The 20,041-nt window shown below is 50.0% G+C and overlaps 2 protein-coding genes across 2 annotated transcripts in view; one reads left to right on the top strand and one right to left on the bottom strand.

The window, feature by feature from the left end:
• The window catches only part of LOC123393817 (REST corepressor 3-like), a 37,266-nt gene extending 32,686 nt beyond the window's left edge, over positions 1-4,580 (top strand). The window contains 2 exon segments of the mRNA XM_045087024.1: positions 3,310-3,551; positions 4,022-4,580. Of these exon segments, the coding sequence (XP_044942959.1) occupies positions 3,310-3,551; positions 4,022-4,366 (587 nt within the window). The 3' untranslated portion in view covers positions 4,367-4,580.
• Positions 4,581-12,355: 7,775 nt separating this feature from the next.
• Positions 12,356-18,318, bottom strand: LOC123393811 (putative POM121-like protein 1). The gene is made up of 5 exons (XM_045086982.1): positions 18,177-18,318; positions 17,410-17,575; positions 17,134-17,308; positions 16,061-16,731; positions 12,356-12,599 (listed from the first exon to the last, which is right to left on the bottom strand). Exons 1-5 carry the CDS (start codon positions 18,316-18,318, stop codon positions 12,356-12,358), a joined length of 1,398 nt encoding a protein of 465 aa, XP_044942917.1.
• Positions 18,319-20,041: the final 1,723 nt, after the last annotated feature.

Raw genomic sequence — 20,041 nt, 5'->3', positions numbered from 1 at the left:
TGTCCAGAGTTGGAAAACACCATACTACAAATGCTCCTGAATTTAGTTTTACTAGCCAAATTTTTAAAAATATGAATGTGTGGGTTTTTTTGTTGGGCCGGATGAAGAATACTGTTTGGGAAATGTGGGCTTTTATAAAATGTGATTTTATATTAATTCCCAAACAAAACTTTAAAGTGTATGTTAAAAGATTATAAGGTATCATCTGCCAGCATAAGAAGCCAAGTTGTTTGATTGTAACTTTCAAAATTTGATTGAAAACACTTTTTCCTCTTCCTGGGATATTTACAGTTTAACTCTTCGAGGATTTTCTAAAATTTCATTCTACTAACCTTTAAAAACTGACCTTTGCCCCAACCTGGGAAGTTTTCATTTAAAACCATGGTTCAAATGGACCTTTTATTACATCTTCAGGAAGAGAAAGAGATTTAATCACTATGTTGATTCTCAGCCTTGCTGATAAAGCAATCAGATGGCCTTACTTACTCTAAATTATGAAAAACAGTAGACCACCCTTCTTGCAGGTACAAATTGGAACTAAAGCAATCTCTAATGTCCTGGGTTGTTAAAGTGAGTTGCTCTGCATTGCTACCCTGCTAGGTTTTCCTCCAGAAGTCTAGCTCGGGATTCTTCGGAAAGAGCTGTTCCAGTATTTCACTAGAATTTACCTAGTTATCAGCCACAGTATAGAATTAAGAATTCCACCTTCTAAACAAAATATGCTGTTGAACCAGCGTCATGGGCATTGTGAAGGTGATAAAAAAGTTAGCTATATGTGACTCTTGTGGTTTGGGGAAGAAAAGTCAATCCTATTTCCTGAGTGCTTCCTGTGCACTAAGCATTATATTTCCTAGGACAGTACTTCCCAACTTTTCTCACCTCATGGCATACAGAAAAAATTATGAAATTTGTCACAACACACTAGGGCAAATGGATGAGACTGCTCTTGTCCAGAAACATCTGTCAAGGAGCTCTAGCTATTCCAGACCCTGCCCTGCCACCCTGCAGGCTGAGCACATTAACATCCCCGAAGGCCTGCGTGTTCTTGGGACACCAGTGGGATCCTCAACCAGATGACGAAAGTCTGCAGTATGGTCTGAGCCTTGAGATTTTACCAAGTAGTTTATATGGCATACATGAGTTAATGATAAACATACCTGGGTGACTCAGAACCTAGGTGACTTAGAAAAAATCCTTGACATTCAGAGTGTCTGGGAAAACTAAGGTTCCAATAGGAAGTAGTTTATATTTGGGGGTCTGTAATTCTGGAAGTGCAGCAATGTTGCTAACAAGATCAAGTCCCTTAAACAAGAGAAAATAAAATGGAATCAGACATGGGGACAATTTATTGGTAGGTTTTGTAATATATTTTGCTAAACAAATAGGTGTTCTGAGGATTGCAATGTCTTCGTATTTGGAATCCATCTTAATGTGACTTCTTGCTATAATACAGAAGAACTAATCTTAGATTTATTTGAAGTTTTCATTTCCAAACTCATGTATTCAGTAGATTTGATCATTTCTAGAATATAAATTACATATTCCTTGTAAAAAATAGTACATCGATAGAACTCTGTGTCTGATTTCTAATTAGGAGTTATTTTTCAGTACAGCAATCTCAAATGAGTTGTTATTTTCCAGAATATAAGTAGTAGAGAAGTACTTGAATATATAGCAATAATTCCTGATAGGAAATACCCTTGGATTTTTATTGCAGATGTGGATTTAGTGGAACCTGGTCACCCTTAGAATTTTTACTCAATTATGGAGTTTAAACTGAAAATCAGCTTATGGATTTAAAAAGAGCTTATTTTGCTAAATAATGTAAATAATGTGCCATAATTTATTATCATGCGTATGTCTTTCCCTTTGAGAACAGAGCAGATGAGCACAGTTTACACACCCCAAACTCTGTAGTAAAAATCATTCCAGCTTAATGTCAGACCTCCTGCCCAAAATGCTCTTTAAGATAAAAGCATTCCCCATAGTCAAGCCTGGCTAGTTGAATATAAGCAAGAGATTATTCGTTCCCAAATTCTCTATATAAAATAAAGGCAGAAATTAAAAACAAGAATTTTGTCATATCCTGATGATGCTTTAAGGTAATTGGGTATCTGTAAGATAGGAATCTAGCATTTCTCCTGAGTGTTAACATACCCTTATATTCTCTCATCTATGATTGTATACATATTGAATTTATTTAAATTCCCATGATTCTGGTTGCTTAGGTTATATTATAGACTTTTTAGTATCATAAGTATCATTTATTTCCCTTTCTCCTCTCTAATTAATGAATGTTTTCTGGTATTTTAAACAGTTATGAAATTGTAAAGTCAACACTTTTGACACCTTCTGTGTTTTGAATTAAATGATGAGTCAGTGAACGTCCTTTTAGAATTCCCTTAAGAGCAGTTTATTATCCATCTGATCATATAAAGTCATTCCAAATTCTGTAGTATAATTGACTATCCCAGGTTCATAAATCAAATATCAATCTTTAATTCCAATAAAATTTCCATTACAAAAAGTTAGGTTCTCAAATAACTGAATGTGCAGTCATTAAATTTAAGGTAGTGATGATAAACACAAGTACATGTAGTCGCTACTGTAACCTTACTCTTAAGGCTATAAAGTACAGCTAAGACTCCTTCTCATACACAGTCTTTGAAATTGTTAGAGGAGTTGAAATCCAACTAACTCTGAAAAATAGTTTCCCTTTTTTGCCAAATCACATTGTCATGATTCTCTTTTTACCTCATTTCTATTCATTGGTGCCCTGGTGAGTTTAGGCAAGAAAACCAATTGAGGCTGGTATTAAAACCAAAATTATGATGCTTTTCTTAATGGGGGAACTCTAAGACCACCCACTCAATCCATTGAGGGGATAAAACAGATGGCTCATTCCCATTCAGTTTTGTTTACAAACGGTGTTGCTCAAATTTAGGTGGCTGGCTACTAGGGAAATAAATGAATGTGGAATTGAGGATGGAACAAAAAATTCAATGCTTTACAATAAATGGACTGTATTTGAGAGTTCAAGAGAGGATTGGAGAAAATAACTGAGTATGTGAAAAATGGTAAGTTTCTGACTGTTCAGTTGAAGGCAAGTGGCTGGCTCGCTGAAATGACATAATTGATAGTTTTCATCTGTGACCCTGATATCTTAGTCTCTTTCTCAGAATTGAGAAATGAGCAGAGTTTATGAGAAAGGATTTTCATTGCTGGTATCTTTTGTGTGTGCATGATGTATAGTACACACAGCTCTCCTTATTGATCCTTCACAGGTGTATTATTTACTTTGCCTTCCAGGTGTCTGCAAATATGGTAAAGATTTTCAAGCTACTGCAGATGTAATTGGCAACAAGACTGTTGGCCAAGTGAAGAACTTCTTTGTAAACTACAGGCGTCGGTTTAACTTAGAGGAGGTATTGCAGGAGTGGGAAGCAGAACAAGGAACCCAGGCTTCTAATGGTGATGCTTCTACTTTAGGGGAGGAGACAAAAATTGCTTCTAATGTGGCATCAGGGAAGAGCACTGATGAAGAAGAGGAGGTGTGTTTGTGTATGGAATTTGAGCTAATATGAGTTGAGGAATCATCATTTTGTGTGGTGTTCTGTAAGGTTAATTTGTCAGAGGACTAGCTAAATGAGCATGAAAGGTTGACAATCCACTTACTCAGTGGTGCCTCTCTCGTGACTCTTAAGTCCTAAGGACATGCTAAGTTCTGATCCTAGAAGAATGGAGAATGTATTGTTCTTTCATAGTCTTATTTTTATTTCCAGTGTTAAGCTGATTACTAATAAAGATGCCTGTTTGGTAGCTTCATTGCTTTTTCAGTTTTTGGTTTTTTGTTTTGCTTTGTTTAAAATAAAAGAAGCTTGTGCTTCCAAAAAAACACTGGTGTTATGTTTTTGTTTTGTTTTGATTTGTTTTATTTTTCCTGGGACAGCCCAAGCTATATTGCATTCAGTTCATTAGGAACGCTCATCTCATACATGTATTTTTGTTTCCTCACCTCTAGGCACAGACCCCACAGGCTCCTCGGACCCTGGGTCCACCACCTCCTGCCCCATCATCCACTCCAACACCAACAGCCCCCATGGCCACTCTGAACCAGCCTCCACCACTTCTTCATCCAATACTGCCTGCTGCCCCTGCTCTTCACCGGCAGCCTCCTCCACTCCAGCAGCAGGCTCGGTTCATCCAGCCCCGGCCAACTCTAAATCAGCCTCCACCACCTCTCATTTGCCCTGCTAATTCTCTGCCGCCCCGTCTCAACCCAAGACCAGTGTTGTCCACGGTTGGTGGTCAACAGCCACCGTCACTTATTGGAATTCAGACAGATTCACAGGACTCGCTGCACTAAAATTAAACTGGACAGAGCTACAGTAACTCTTCACCCCATCATTAGACCAGTGCTCATCAGACTGATGCAAAAGAGAACAGTCCTCCTTGATACTGAGGCTGTGAACTAGTTCTGTGGCAGGGGGCTAGCATAAGTGGATGTCTAGGACATTTTTTGGTTTGTGCAACCAAACTAAATGTTATATAACAAAAAGCCTACAGTTAGCCTCCTTTCTAGAGTATATGTTCAGTACATGATCTCATAAAAGGAACAAAAGGACATTAAGTATTCTATATACTTAAGAAAGTATATAGATTTTGTTTTGTTTTGTTTTTACCATATATATTTTATTGAGATTCTTTCTATTTCTGCCTCTTCATAGTCAAGGCTCTTAGTACAGAAATACTGACGTAGGAATTGTGGAAACTCCTTAAGTTTCTTAAGGATGTTTGACTTTTTCTTTCTTCCTTAATTTAATTTTTAACAACATTTTCCTATGTTAGGAGTACAAGAATAAATAGCCTGCATTTCAGATTTTGACATATGTTCATTTAATGCATATTTTAAAAATTTCAGTGCGTATCCCTTTTTTCAAAATATCTTGCTTTTTTTTCTAAAGGAATTTTAATATATTCCTTTAAAAGAAAGCAATTTAATCAATTGCAAAGCAATTATATGAAACCACAAAGAATGTACTGAACCTACTAACCCTTAACTTACACTTTAGGGTCCTAGTGCAAAGTCCTTGCTTAAAGGTCATTGACCTGTCATCTATAAGTAATAAGAGGATTGGCGTGATAATTTTACATACAGATTTGTTGAAGTACAGTGTCTTTAAGTTCCTTGAAAATGGAGTTAATTTTGATTTTTTAAAATGCTACCTGCTTTTAACTAGTAGTTGCCTATATTTGGGGACTTTAGAAGAGAATTATATTTTGTCAGTTATGTGGAGATAGTGATAGTTATGGAAGCATTTATTTACAATGCCCTTTTTGTGTTTAGGATCTGACTTAAAATTGCCCTCATACTTATTAATATGGTCTTCATTTAATATAAAGGATGTTTTCTTGATAAATCTCTATTGTACTATTTGGATACATTTGTGGATTCCTTGCAGCCGACCTGTGCTTGTGGGTATGGTTTAGGGTTAAATCATCAACACTATTTCGTAAAATAAATCGAAGAATTTGTTCTGTGTTATCTAAAGATGCATCAGTATATTGTCTCAATTGTGCTAAGTTTTTTAAAATGCTGAGACCCCTTTTTTATAAGAAGCGAAAACATCCCAAGTCTTAATTGAACACATAAATCATTAAGCACCTACAAAGAATATTTTACAAGTAATAGTATTTCAACAATGTGTTACTAATATTTTTGATACAGCGATTTCATATTGGAATCATGACTTGTGCAAAGAGATCACTTAAATTACTATACTAGTGGAACTTAAGGCTAAATGTTTGCACATTTATATTCTCATCAGATCTAGAACTACTTCAAGAAATAGTCAACATCTAAGGCCCTTGATTTATGTTTTGAGAAGTCCTATATTCCCAATATTGGAAAAATAGTTCCTACCATTGGCTCTAACGCCCTAAGGAGCTATTATATTTAAATTCATTGATTAGTTTTAATTTTGAAGTTTAGAGCTCTGCTTTTCATAAGGACCTTATGTTCTGGCACAAACTTTTTCCAGGGTGTATCTTGTCTTTCTCATTGGATCATCTTAAAAAGTTCCTGCCCCTGGATTGTAACTAGATAAAAATCTGATTTAAAATTCTTAATATTCAAGAATTTATACTTATTTTTACTTTAAAAGCCACGGGGGGGGAGTTATATATCTTAAAATATCTAAAGCATTTTTTTTAAAGTACTTAGATTGTCTTGCATACGTGCATACTATATGGCTTTTATTGTCTTGTCTCTTGTCAGTAGATCTTCAATATACAGTGTGTGGGGCAAGTCAGTGTGTTGGTCAGCACCAGCATCTGTCTAGCTGTTAAGTATATTATGATTCATTTAAAAATCTGTTCTATCCCAGCCATGGGCCAAGATGCTGTATCTAAGGGATATGCTGTAATTTGATTTACATACACTAGAGCACACAGAAAAAAATCTGAGCTTCATTAGTAATATGACACATGTATATAGTGAGATGTCTTATTGTGTGCTTTGCATATTTTGTAAATATTTTGCACGTCATTAATTTTCTTTTTTGTTTAAGCAGTGTTTGGCCTGGAAGAGTGATATGCTTGCTGCTTAATCAAAGGATTAAAGAGTTAAATATGTCTATGTCTTCTATTTTTATATAATTTCATGTATGAAGAATTTAGGACCTCTACACTGTGAAATTCTAAATACTGATTTTTATAAAGAAAGCAAAATCTAGAACTATTTTAATGACCATTTCATCATGTCATGGTTATCATTTTTGAAAAAAATCTACACCCAAGTATTTTTTTCATTACATAACTAAAAATAAATCACACTGTTGATACACCTGGTAATATTAATGAAAAAATATTTTTTCTATATTCTTTAATTCAAGTGTAATGTGGATGGAATTACAGGTAAGTTTTGATCAGAACTTTTCCTTAATTAATAATCCTACAATTAAATGAGTAAAATACAATATAGAATAAAGATGAAAGAAGATAAAATTCTATCTTCATATAAGCCAACATACTTTCAGGAATAGATATAGAGAGTAAACAAAGTGACAGCCATGATTTTAAAAAATATTAAGAATCTTGCCAAAGGGTACATGGGTGGCAACTGCCTTGGGCTCAGGTCGTGATCCCAAAGTCCTGGGGTGGAGTCCCACATCAGGCTCCCAGTCCCATGGGGAGTCTGCTATTCCCTCTGACTTCCCCTCGTGCTCTCTCAGGCTATCTTTCTTTCTCAAATAAATTCTTTAACAACAACAACAAAAAATTGCCAAGGTTTTTATTAAAGTATGGAGTTCAGTTAGTAAATATGTTGTACTATTTTAATGTTTCTTCCTGCTATAAGAAGTAGATTACTCACGTTAGTTATGGCTGATCACTTAACACTAGGGTATCAAGGTCTCCTCAGAACAACTAATACTCTGACTTCAAGAGAACAATATTGAGTGGGCAGAAGTCTTGTGAGATTGCTAGAAACCCCCAGCCAACTTGTTTCCAGTGCTGGGGGCTTCAGGGGAACCACCCAGGCCAGGCCCGGGGTCCTCTGAGTGTTCGCTGCCTGAACCCTGGGAGAAAGTGCTCTAAATACCAGACACATGAGTGGCATGAATTATCTCAGAACACTGGCCAACCCCACCCTCTACTCAGCCGCCTGGGGAACCCACATCAGTGCTGGAAGATCGGGCCTGCCATACCCCAGGCCCTAACCCTAGGTTGGGTTTTCAGGCTTCTGTCCCCAAAAACCTGGCACCCAAGCCTTGTAGATGGGGGACCCCAGAGCCATACACCAGTAGTCTGCCTGCCACCCAGGAGGAAACCGTGTTGTTTGGAGCTGCAAAGAACTTTCAGAGAAGGAGGAAACTGCATGCCCTGCCTGAGGGAACCCCCACCTTCGGTGGCCCCCTGGCCACAAACCCGGAGCCTGATGCACCGACTGACCCCCACCCTCAACTCAGCCGCCTGGGGAATACCACCTCAGTGCAGGCAGATCAAGCCTGCTGTGCCCCTAGGCAACCTAACTCAAACCCTAGGTTGCATTTTCAGGCTTCTGTCCCCAGAGGTATGGCCCCAAAGCCCTCCAGGTTGGGGACCCCTGAGTCACACCACAGGACTCTGCCTGCCAGCCAGGAGAAAACCATGCCATTCAGAGATGCATAGAACCCTCAGAGTGAGAGAAACCTGCATGCCCTCCTAAGGCCAACCCTGCTTTCAGGGCTCCCCCAACCCCTGGGCACAAATCCAGAGCCTGATTGTCAGCCTTAACCTCTCCATCAACTCTGCCCCCAAGGGAGCTTGTCTCTGTGGGAACCCTCAGGGGAGCCGCATGGGCACAGCCTGTGGCCCCGGATGGTTGCAACACGCACCTAGCAAGAAAGCATTCCAAACTTTGGCACGCATGCGGCCCAAATGGAAGCACAAGGTCAGCTATTTCTCACGAGTTTTGGGGCCCAATTGCTATCGATTTGGGCAGAAAGCTCACGAGAATTGGCTGAAAAATCCCCAGTGAACTCACTTCTGGTGGCACAGGCCACAGGGCTGCCACCTAGGCTTGGCCCGGGATCCTGAGTGGTCATGCCCCAAATCCTATAAGAAAGCCCATGTGAGCCAGGCACACATGAGGCCGATGCCTCCCACTAATCAGTCCCCTGCGGTGTGTGCCCCGGCACTGGTGGGTCAGACTTGCCAGACCCCTAGGCCCTCACCCTATCCCTCAGTTGGGTTTTCAGGCTTCCATACCCAGGGACCTGTCCCCCAAGCCCTCCAGATTGGGGAGCCCTGAGCCATACCCCAGGACTCCGCCTACCACTCAGGAGGAATCAGTGCCATCTGGATTTGCGCAAAAGCCTTAGAGCGGGAGAAATGTGCATGCCCCTCTTGAGTCCACCCTCAACAACCCACTGGGCCACAGACATGGAGGCTGACACTCATCCAGACCCCCTCCCTCCACTCTGCCGCTGGAAAGCTCCTGTGGGCAGAGGCCCTCAGGGGAGCCACATACCAGCCCATGTCCCGGGATAGCCGTGACATGCACCTAGCGAGAAAGTGCTCTAGACAGTGGACAACAGTGCGACCCAACTCGCCACCCAACAGTGTCCAATTCTTACGAGCTTTCTGCCCAAATCGATATCAATACAGGCAGAAAGCTCATGAGAATTGGCAAGATAATGTCCAGTGAACTCGCTTTGGGTGGCACGGTTCCATAGGGCCATTTCCTGGCCTTGCACAGGGTCATGAGTGGTCGCAGCCTGGACCCTGTGAGAAGGCCCTCAATGAGCCAGGCACACATGTGGCCAACCCATCCCACTACTCAGGCCCCTGGGGTCCCTGTCCCAGCGCTGGCAGATCAGGCCTGCCATGCCCCTAGGCCCTGACCCTAAACCTCAGTTGAGTTTTCAGGCTTCTGTCCCCAGGGGCCTGTCCCCCAATCTCTCCAGATTAGGGACTCCAGAGCCAAATGCTAGGAATCTGCTGGCCACCCACTAGGAAACCATGCCATTTGGAGCTGTGCAGAACTCTCAGACTGGGAGAAACCCACATGCCTCCCTGAGGCCAATTGCAGTGGCCCCCCTGGCCACGAAACCTGGAGCCTGATACACCACCTGACCTCAGTCCTTCACTCAGCCCCCTGGGGATCCTGCCTCAGTGCTGGCAGACTGGGCCTGCTATGCCCCTACACCCTAACCCTAACCCTCGGTTGGGTTTTCAGGCTTCCTTCCCCAGAGACCTGGCCCCCATGCCTTTCAGACTGGGGACCACTGAGCCACACCCCAGGACTCTGGCTGCCACCCAGGAGGAAATTGTGCCATTCGGAGCTGTGCAAAACCCTCAGAGCAGGAGAAACATGCATGCACCCTCAAACCCACCCCCACCTTCGGCGACACACCAGGCGACAAACATGGAGGCTGACTCTCAGCTGGACCCACTCCCTCAATTCTTCCCCCGAAATGCTCCCCTGGTCAGGGGCCCTTGAGGGAGATGCATGAACCTGGCCCATGTTCCTGGATGGCCTGACAAGTACCCACCTAGTGAGAAAGCACTCTAGACTGCCAGCGTGGCTGGAATTGCCACCCAATGCCAGCCAAGTCTCATGATCTTTCTGCCCAAATCAATATCGATATTGATTTGGGCAGAAAGATTGTGAGATAAGAATTGGCTGGAAAGCCCCTGGGGAACTCATTTCCGGTGGCACAGGCCCGCAGTCCCACTGCCTGGGACTGGCTGGGGTTCCCGAGTGGTCGCAGCCCAAATCACGTGAGAAAGCCCTCTGAAAGCCACACTCACGTGTGGCCAAAATCACCCTCTACTCAGCCCCCTGGGGCGCCCATCCCAGTGCTGTAACTCTCGGTTGGGTTACAGACTTCTGTCCCCAGGGGCCTGTCCCCTGAGCCCTCCTGATTGAGGACTCAAGACATAGACCCAAGGAGTCTGCCTGCAACCCAGGAGGAGGCCATGCCATTCAGAGCTGCACAAAACCCTCAGACTGGGAGAAACCCACATGCCTCCCTGAGGACATGACCACCTTTGGCAGTGCCCCCTGGCAACACCCGGAGCCTGACGGGCCACCTGACTCCTGTCCTCAACTTAGCACCCGTGTGCTATGTGATACATCCCAGACCCATATTAGTAGTCATGATGGTGGTAATTTAACTGTGGATTTTAAACACCTTCAAGATACTATTCAAGGCATTCCCTGTGATCCTTACCATCAGTTCCATGTGTGAGTTTCACTCAAAGGATTAATGATATTTTATCTGATGTAAACCCCTTTGCTTGGATCAAAACACTGGTGCTGGCATTATAGGTGGAATGATGACACTTTTTATTGCTATAATCATTTTATGCTTAGTCCTCAGATGCTCATGGAAATCTTTCTGACGACTAATGGTTCAAGAACTTGCAAAACGGATTTTGCTGCTTCTGCATTAACAAAAAGGGGGAAATGTAACCATCCCTCAGAATGATAGGCTGCTTGAAATATCACTAATGAGAAATTGTACTGGTCATGCAAGCCTGCTTGACGATGCCCTTGAGAAACCCCGAACTAGCAGCAGGCCTCCGGGGGAGAGGAGGATACGGGTCCTTGAAGCCCAGCCGCTCAGGCGGGAACATCGCCCGTTTCCCTTTACCGTGGTCTCCCTGCCTCCGGAAAGCCTGCTGTTAAAATCATCCCTTTCTGTGCGCTTGCTCAGCCAAAAATTCCATGCTGCTGGGCCAGGCACAGCCTACTCTGTTTACCTGCAAGACTATGGTCTATGTAGGACTCCCATTCCTTCTGGTTGACCTACAAGACCCAAGACTAATGTATAACCTCCTCGCTCGTTGGCTGTGATCTTGTATCTAATCAATACGGGACTGAGGAGTTTTGGGGGTGACAGTCCTTTCAGCGTCGCCCTTGCTCCCTCCCTCTCCCAGGGGACTTGTTTCTTCCTCATTCTTCTCCCGAGCGCCATCAGGAAGGGGCCCCCAAATGCCTGGCAGAGGGAAGAGATGCACGGAGGGAGGCCTGGTGCTTGTGTGAAGTGGGATGTCACTCAGCGCTCAGGGAGCTGTCATACCCTCAAGGCAAAGCTGTCCTTCTTTGCCCTGAGCCACAGTCTTGGATGCCAGACCCATACTCTGGGCCAGGAGTGTCTTTCCATCGCCCTCGGGCTGTGAAGCAAGAAGATTCCATGGGGTCCCCAGTGGGAGAGGAGCAGCGCTTCCAATAGGCAAGGGTGAGTCTCCCCAGTTTGCCCTCCCCAGGCCAGGGTTCTCCCAGGCCCATCCCCGAAACGGAAAACCTACTCTCACTCTTCAAGGGTCTGTCCTTCCAGCCCTACCCGCTCCGCTGGGCCACGGGAACCTGGAAACGGTGGCGTCTGGCTTCCCATGCCAGCATCCATTCGGCCCCCAACTTTTGCCCACATGACCCACAGAAGAGACTCAGGAGAGCTATGCAGAGAAACTAGAACAGGCTTTAATTAATGAAATGAACACTACCTAAAGGTTCTGAGAGGAACGTGGGGAGAGGGGAGGGGAAATCTGTGGGCAGCGGCAGGAGTCCCAGGAGCTGTGGGACTGGAGGCCAAAGGGACACGATCTCCGTGTACTGTCCCAAGGCCCATGGCCCCTGGGATCACAGACGAGGCCTCAGGCCCCCGCCTTCCTTAAAAATGGTAGGTCAGGGATTGGGAAGTTTTCCCAATGTTGTATGGCAGGCTGGGAGTCCCGTCTTGCTCTAGTACCAGGCTTGATTTGTGTCTCCCGTTCCACACTAGTCTTGCACCGGTGTCACATGGAAGTACACCACTAGATACTTCTCCAGGTAGCTATTGGCTCAGCCGAGCCTCTGCCTCTTGGGCCCTTAGGAAGTGGGCTGTGATGGGGGAGAAGATGGTTTCTTGCACGGTACAGCTCTTTTACGTCCTCTTAGGTGCTGGGCACGGGATGACGGGTTCTTGGTGGCAAGGCTGGTGTGGGCCGTGCTGACCACAGAGGCGGTGGTGCTAGGAGGAGAGGCCAGGACGCCCCCGACCCCACAGGCCGACTTGCAGGAAGTGCCGCCCTCTGATCTTGACCTCTGCTTGGTCTTGTGCCTGGGGATGTGACTAGAGGGAGGAGCACTCGGGGCTCCCGACACAGGCTGGTTTGTTGTGCTGGCTCCCGTGGTCCCCGACAGGGTGCTCTGGCGTGGGCGGCCCCCTGTGTTCGGGCCCAGGCTTGCCCTGGAGCCCTGGGGGCCACTTGGGGCCCTACTCGTTGCTGCTGCGATGCAGAGTGCCCCAAATCTGGAGCACAGATCGGCAACATCATCTCCTCTCCCCAAAACTGGGGATGCTGCCGAAAGCCCCATGCTGATGGGGGCCGGCATTGTGGTGTCAGTTGGGGGACCGGGGTGCTGGCTGTTGGGCCCAGCATGGGACACAGCACCGGACAGCTGTGGGGCCTCTGTCAAGGCAGGGGCAGCGGCAGTGGTCTGGGATGTGCAGGAAGACGGCTTGTTGCCCGGTGAAGCTCTTTTGCACCTAATCAATCTCTGGGCAGGGGATGAGGGGGTCTTGGTGGCAAGGCTGGTGTGGGCCGTGCTGACCACAGAGGCGGCGGTGCTAGGAGGAGAGGCCAGGACGCCCCCGTCCCCACGGGCAGCCTTGCTGGAAGTGCCGCCGTCCGATGTGGACCTCTCCTTGGTCTGGTGCCTGGGGATGTGACTAGAGGGAGGAGCACTCGGGGCTCCCAACAAAGGCTGGTTCTTTGTGCTGGCTCCGGTGGTCCCCGACAGGGTGCTCTGGTGTGGGCGGCCCCCTGTGTTCGGGCCCAGGCTTGCCCTGGAGCCCTGCTGGCCACTTGTGGCCCTGCTCCTTGCTGCTGCGATGCAGAGTGCCCCAAATCTGGAGCACAGATCGGCAACATCATCTCCTATCCCCAAAACTGCGGGTGCTGACGAAAGCCCCATGCTGATGGGGGCCAGCATTGTGGTGCCAGTTGGGGGGCTGGGATGCTGGCTGTTGGGCCCAACATGGGACACAGCACCGGGCATTAGGGGGGCCGCTGTCTTGCCAGGGGCAGCGGCAGTTGGCTGGGAAGTGCAGGAAGACGGCTTGTTGCCCGGTGAAGCTCTTTTGCACCTAATCAATCTCTGGGCAGGGGATGAGGGGGTCTTGGTGGCAAGGCTGGTGTGGGCCGTGCTGACCACAGAGGCGGTGGTGCTAGGAGGAGAGGCCAGGACACCCCCGTCCCCACGGGCAGCCTTGCTGGAAGTACCGCCGTCCAATGTGGACCTCTCCTTTGTCTGGTGCCTGGGGATGTGACTAGAGGGAGGAGCACTCGGGGCTCCCGACACAGGCTCGTTTGTTGTGCTGGCTCCCGTGGTCCCCGATGGGGTGCTCTGGCATGGGTGGCCCCCTGTGTTCAGGCCCAGGCTTGCCCTGGAGCCCTGCGGGCCACTTGGGCCCCTGCTCATTGCTGTTGCGATGCAGAGTGCCCCAAATCTGGAGCACAGATCGGCAACATCATCTCCTCTCCCCAAAACTGCGGGTGCTGCCGAAAGCCCCATGCTGATGGGGGCCAGCATTGTGGTGCCAGTTGGGGAGCCGTGGTGTTGGCTGTTGGGCCCAGCATGGGACACAGTGCCCGGCATTTGGGGGGCCGCTGTCAAGCCAGGGGCAGCGGTAGTGGGCTGGGAAGTGCAGGAAGATGGCTTGTTGCCCGGTGAAGCTCTTTTGCCCCTAATCAATCTCTGGGCAGGGGATGAGGGGGTCTTGGTGGCAAGGCTGGTGTGGTCCGTGCTGACCACAAAGGCGGTGGTGCTAGGAGAGGCCAGGACGCCCCCGTCCCCACGGGCAGCCTTGCTGGAAGTGCCGCCCTCTGATCTCGACCTCTGCTTGGTCTTGTGCCTGGGGATGTGACTAGAGGGAGGAGCACTCGGGGCTCCCGACAAAGGCTGGTTCGTTGTGCTGGCTACCGTGGTCCTCGACAGGGTGCTCTGGCGTGGGCGGCCTCCTGTGTTCGGGCCCAGGCTTGCCCTGGAGCCCTGCGGGCCACTTGGGCCCCTGCTCGTTGCTGTTGTGATGCAGAGTGCCCCAAATCTGGAGCACAGATCGGCAACATCATCTCCTCTCCCCAAAACTGGGGGTGCTGCCGAAAGCCCCATGCTGATGGGGGCCGGCATTGTGGTGCCCATTGGGGGGCCGGGGTGCTGGCTGTTGGGCCCAGCATGGGACACAGCGCTGGGTATTTGGGGGGCCGCTGTCAAGCCAGGGGCAGCGGTAGTGGGCTGGGATGTGCAGGAAGATGGCTTGTTGTCCGGTGAAGCTCTTTTGCCCCTAATCAATCTCTGGGCAGGGGATGAGGGGGTCTTGGTGGCAAGGCTGGTGTGGGCCGTGCTGACCACAAAGGCGGTGGTGCTAGGAGAGGCCAGGACGCCCCCGTCCCCACGGGCAGCCTTGCTGGAAGTGCTGCCCTCTGATCTCGACCTCTGCTTGGTCTTGTGCCTGGGGATGTGACTAGAGGGAGGAGCACTCGGGGCTCCCGACACAGGCTGGTTCGTTGTGCTGGCTCCAGTGGTCCCCAACAGGGTGCTCTGGTGTGGGCGGCCCCCTGTGTTCGGGCCCAGGCTTGCCCTGGAGCCCTGGGGGCCACTTGGGGCCCTGCTTGTTGCTGCTGCGATGCAGAGTGCCCCAAATCTGGAGCACAGATCGGCAACATCATCTCCTCTCCCCAAAACTGGGGGTGCTGCCGAAAGCCCCATGCTGATGGGGGCCGGAATTGTGGTGCCAGTTGGGGGGCCGTGGTGCTGGCTGTTGGGCCCAGCATGGGACATGGTGCCAAGTACCTGGGTGGCAACTGCCAAGCCAGGGGCAGCTGCAGTGGGCTGTGATGTGGTGGAAGATGGCTTATTACACCATGCAGCTCTTTTGCACTTAATCAGTCGTTGGGCAGGGGATGAGGGGGTCTTGGTGGCAAGGCTGCTCTGGGCCTTGCTGACCAGGGACGTGGGGCCACTAGGAGGAAAGGCCAGGATGCTCCCGTCCCTGCAGGCGGCCTTGCTGGAAGTGCTGTAGCCGTCTGATCTAGACCTCTTCCTGCTCAGGTTCCTGGGCATGTGACTGAAGGGAGGGAAACTCGGGGCTCCCGACACAGGCTGGTTCGTCGTGCTGGCTCCAGCGGTCCCCGACAAGGTGCTCTGGCGTGGGCAGCCCCCTGTGTTCGGGCCCAGGCTTGCCCTGGAGCCCTGCGGGCCATTTGGGGCCCTGCTCGTTGCTGCTGTGATGCAGAGAGCCCCTAATCTGGAGCACAGGCCTGCAACATTATCTCCTCTCCCCAAAACTGTGGGTGCTGCCGAAAGCCCCATGCTGATGGGGGCCAGCATTGTGGTGCCAGTTGGGGGGCCGGGGTGCTGGCTGTTGGGCCCAGCATGGGACACAGCGCTGGGCAACTGGGGGGCCGCTGTCAAGCCAGGGGCAGCAGCTGCGCCAGGGGCGAGGCCAGCAGAGGAGGTAACTGAGCCTGGCTGGGCACTGGCACGGGTCCCCCGGGAGGCAGATGCGGGTAAGGGAACCATATAACCTACCTCCTGCCCAAGGACAGCTGGACTACTGCCGTGCTCAGGGCCTGGAGTGGGTCTGGAGCCTGAGCTGCCGGCTGTCCACGCGCGGGAGAGATTTGAAGGGTGCTGGCTCCGGGCCACTGCCCACCAACAGCCCCGAGTGGGGCATGGCCAGTGGATCCCGGGTTGCCCCTACCTCCAGGCAGTGCAGGCAGCCCTGGGGGGACTGTGAATGAGGCTGTGATGTCCCCGGACAGCATCGAGGGGGCCTGGGTAGATGCAACATTGCTCCCACTGCAGCCAGGGTGAGACCCCAAGGGGTGAGGCTGGGAAGAACTGGAGCAGTCCCTGGAGGTGACCTGGGAGTCAGAGGCTGGCAGCGGAGCAGCCACTGCAGCAGGCAGGGCCAAGGCACTGGATGGGCTAGCTGGGCCACAGCTGCAGGTGGCCTCTGTGTCCCCTCGAAGAGCATCTTGGATGCGCTGGAGAGCAGCTTTTTTTCCCCGGTCCAGGTCCTCAACAGTCACTCGAAACCCTGGCTCAGGGGGTGATGGCAGCCTCAGAGGCTCCCCTCGCCTGTGTGGCAGCAGAGGAAACTTGCGTTTTCGGGGCCTGGAACAGTCAGCTGGGGATGAATAGGTCCTCTGCGCTGCCTTCTGCCCCGTGGTGGTATCGGCAGCCTTTTCCGGCTGGTTCTTTTGGCAAAGTGCAGGCACTCCGGCAGGACACAAGGGCCTCTCTTGGCTGACTTTTTTGGGGGACCTCGGGGGCTGTGAGGCCTGACTTGTGGCCAGACGCCTTTTCTTCTGGACCGGGTGGCAGCCCCTGGTGGAACTGTAAGAGCTGGTGATGGCATTTCGAGTGGGGCAGCAGCTCCTGTGGGAGCTGGGGGACTTCTTATTGTATGGGTCTTCTGAGCTCTCTTTCCGGGGGACGGCTCTCAGCAGAGGCCCAGGCCTGGGCACAAAGGAAGAGAGGCCTCCGTGGACCCCCAGGCGCCTAAATGCCCCCTGTGGGGCCTCAGTGCCTTTAGGGTCCTTTCTGTGAGTCTCTATCTGGGCTGTCCCTTTGCCGCTCTGTCTGGGATTTCTGCACACCTGCTCCGCTGTGGAGTCACCATGGTCATTTCTGGGTGCTGAGGGCCGCAGCCCAGTGATGACCCGCTTCTGCAGCAGACAGGGGGTGACCGTATCCACGATGGACTCGGAGCGGCAGCGGCAGGACATCTGTGATGCGGCATCTGACAGCACTGACTTCAGCTGGCAGCCCCACCTACAGGAGGAGGTAAGAAGCCCCAGAAGAAAGTGCGGGGTCGCCAGGGTCCCGGAGTACCTTCTCCAAGCTGCTAGGACAGAGCGTGGATGCCAACTTGCGGGGTACTTGGAGGACCGCCTGTGAGTGGACCCCGGGGCGTGGACCGCCGGGCGAGCCCTGGCCTCCAAGAGTTGTCTGCGGCCACAGTGAGCCCGGTGGGGGCGGACCAGCCCTCCTGGCAGGTGCGGACCCCGCAGAGCCCGGGGATGGGGGGAGGGGCATGTCCTGCTCAAGGAGGTGCCCATAGAGCAGTCTGGTAAGGTCAGACGCTGAGGATAGCGAACTAGGCTCGCAGCGCTCTCCTTCAGCTGCCAAGTCAGGGCTGAAGGCCTAGAGCACAATGCGGGGCCTGTTGCCAGGACACAGCTTTAGAACCTGGAACCTGAGGAGTGAGCGCGCGTGCAGGAACCCCTGTGCACGCGCACAGCTTCTGTTGGGTCACCGCCCAGTGCAAGAATCAGGCCTGCAGAGGCGCCATGGGGGGTCAACTCCCTCGTTCCCAACCCTTGGGGGATTCACAGATCTTTTGGGCTTGAAGGCTGAACTGAGGAAGGGGAACGGGAGTGCAGTGGGTGCCAGCCATCTCCCCTGGCTGGGCCTGAAGCACTAAGGGACAAGAGTTGGTCCCATAGCCGCGCCCCTGCAGACCCATCAGCCGGGCATGGCAGGGCTACATGCATTTTCTCTTCCCTGGGCAAGTGCCTGCATTGCCTCCTTCTCTGGGTGTCAGGCCCTTTGGTTCTGGGTGACATCTTGGATGGTGGGCTCACATGTTGTGCGACTCTGGCCTCTAGGAGACGCTCTGAAGACCTTTAGGGTTCTTTACCCATTTTGATTAATCCAGCAACAGGGTGAAAGTCCAAGTGGGCATTCCTGGTGCTCTCTGGGCTTTTCTCTCTCGCTGCTGCTGCCACTTGGAACCGAATTCTCACCACTGACTGCGGCAACTGCCGTGCCAAGTTCTTCATGTCTGTCCATCCCTATCCAGTCCTCAGAGGCACTTTAAGAAGGAGGGAGTCTTCTCCCCCCTGTTCCGTAGTTGGGGACGCTGAGACACGCAGATGATTCACCGCCTGTCCCAGGCCACCCAGCTGGCAGGCTGATGCCACCCCGAGTCCATGCTGAGAGCTGGGTCCTAGAGGTTTGCAGGCCTGGCTAGAGCTCAGGCCCTGACCTTCCCTCATCCGTATAGGTCTTAGAGCTTGTTGGACACAGGTGGGAAGGGGGAGAAGGTGCTGAGCAGCCCCCACACTGGGACTGGGGCTTGAGAGGGGGCTGATCCCTGTAACCTGGCCCTGACCCCGACAGCTACATTTGCAGTGTGGCCCATAGGCGGGGTGGACCCCTGTCCCCCACAGGGCCCTTTGCCACTCTTCCAGGAAGTACAGCTTGGGCTTTAAGGGTGCTGGCCTGAACATGCAAGAAAGGTGGCCTGGGGGCTGAGAGATGACGCTGACTGCCGTGGACACGGTGGCAGGTAGTTGGGAAAGATGGGGCAGCAAGCAGACAGAGAAGCAGAGAAGGGACAGCTCTGCAGAAGGAGGTGGGAGGGGAGAGGAACAGAGGGGACTGACAACACACACACACACACACACACAAGCACATGCACACGCACACACAGAGAAACAGGGCAGATAGGAAAGAGGGGAGGAGCAGTGACCGAGGGATACAGTGAGGCCATCTAGATCCTGCTCTTCCTCCTGGCTGCTCGTCAGGTCCCCAGTGGGCAGGTCACCCCCACTATGTCCTAGTCAGTCTCTTCCTCATGTGCATAGCAGTTTGGTGGGACCCTGTACCTGCTTGCACAAATGGGTGGCATCTACCGTTCCCTGTGTCCAGGGCTGGCCTAGTACCAGAGCTTTCATCTGCTCATGACCCAACCCACACCAGTGGCACACAGAGACTTCAAGCAATGAGAGCTCCTGAGGCCACAGACATGCTTCCGGGGGCTCAGGAGGCTGAAAACTTGGCCTGGGAAGAGACTTTCTTTCCCTGGCAGTTAGCAGCTAAAAACGGTTCCCCCCAGGCCAGGAGCCAGCTGTGTTCTTGGATAGTCTCTGATCATGGAGTTGAACATGCTTTCCAATTGTTCAGTAACGGGAGTCCCAACATAACCGGGCTCACATATTTTTATATGTGGATATAGATTTTTATCTATCCGTAGAAAAAATGACAAAATTCTTTGTTTTTAGAGGTTATTTCTCATACCTGAATTCATCTCTACACCGTGGGGGGTGGGGTGGGCGGACTCAAACTCACAACCCTGAGACCAAGCATCACACACTCCACCGAATGAGCCACCCGGGCAGCTTGTCTTTTTAGAGGCTATTTCTAAAATTCTGCCTTAAAATTTTTTAAAGATTTTATTTACATATTTGTCAGAGAGAGATGGAGAGCACAGGGGGAGGGGTTGTAGCAGGGGGGAAGCGGACTCCCCTTTGAGCAGGGAACCAATGCGGGCCTCCATTCCAGGACCCCGGCATCATGACCTGAGGAAAGGCAGATGCTTAACACACATAGACAGTCAGGGGTCCCAAAAATTCTGCCTTGAATTATCAATTTATTTATTTCTTATTAATTGCATTAATTATTAATTATTAATTTTTATTTTATTACTTGTCCTTTATTAATTTTATTTTAAAATTAATTTATTTTATTATTTTATTTATTATTATCATCATTATTATTTAG

The sequence above is a fragment of the Mustela putorius genome, unplaced genomic scaffold (genome assembly GCF_011764305.1).
Source record: "Mustela putorius furo isolate JIRA1106 unplaced genomic scaffold, ASM1176430v1.1 tig00001012_pilon_pilon_pilon, whole genome shotgun sequence".
Lineage (NCBI taxonomy): Eukaryota > Metazoa > Chordata > Mammalia > Carnivora > Mustelidae > Mustela > Mustela putorius.
The sequence above is the reverse complement of the archived record's forward strand: the minus strand, read 5'-3'. Positions and strand labels throughout refer to the sequence as shown.

What these genes read in the sequence shown, in the direction of transcription:
- LOC123393811 (XM_045086982.1), bottom strand. Translation starts at nt 18,318, where the DNA reads ATGAAGAACTTGGCACGGCAGTTGCCGCAGTCAGTGGTGAGAATTCGG. An exon ending in TGCTGGATTAATCAAAATGG is followed by an intron (nt 17,576 to 18,176) that starts GTAAAGAACCCT and finishes CTCCTTGAGCAG; the next exon opens with GACATGCCCCTCCCCCCATC. An exon ending in GTGACTCCACAGCGGAGCAG is followed by an intron (nt 16,732 to 17,133) that starts GTGTGCAGAAAT and finishes CTTTGCCAAAAG; the next exon opens with AACCAGCCGGAAAAGGCTGC.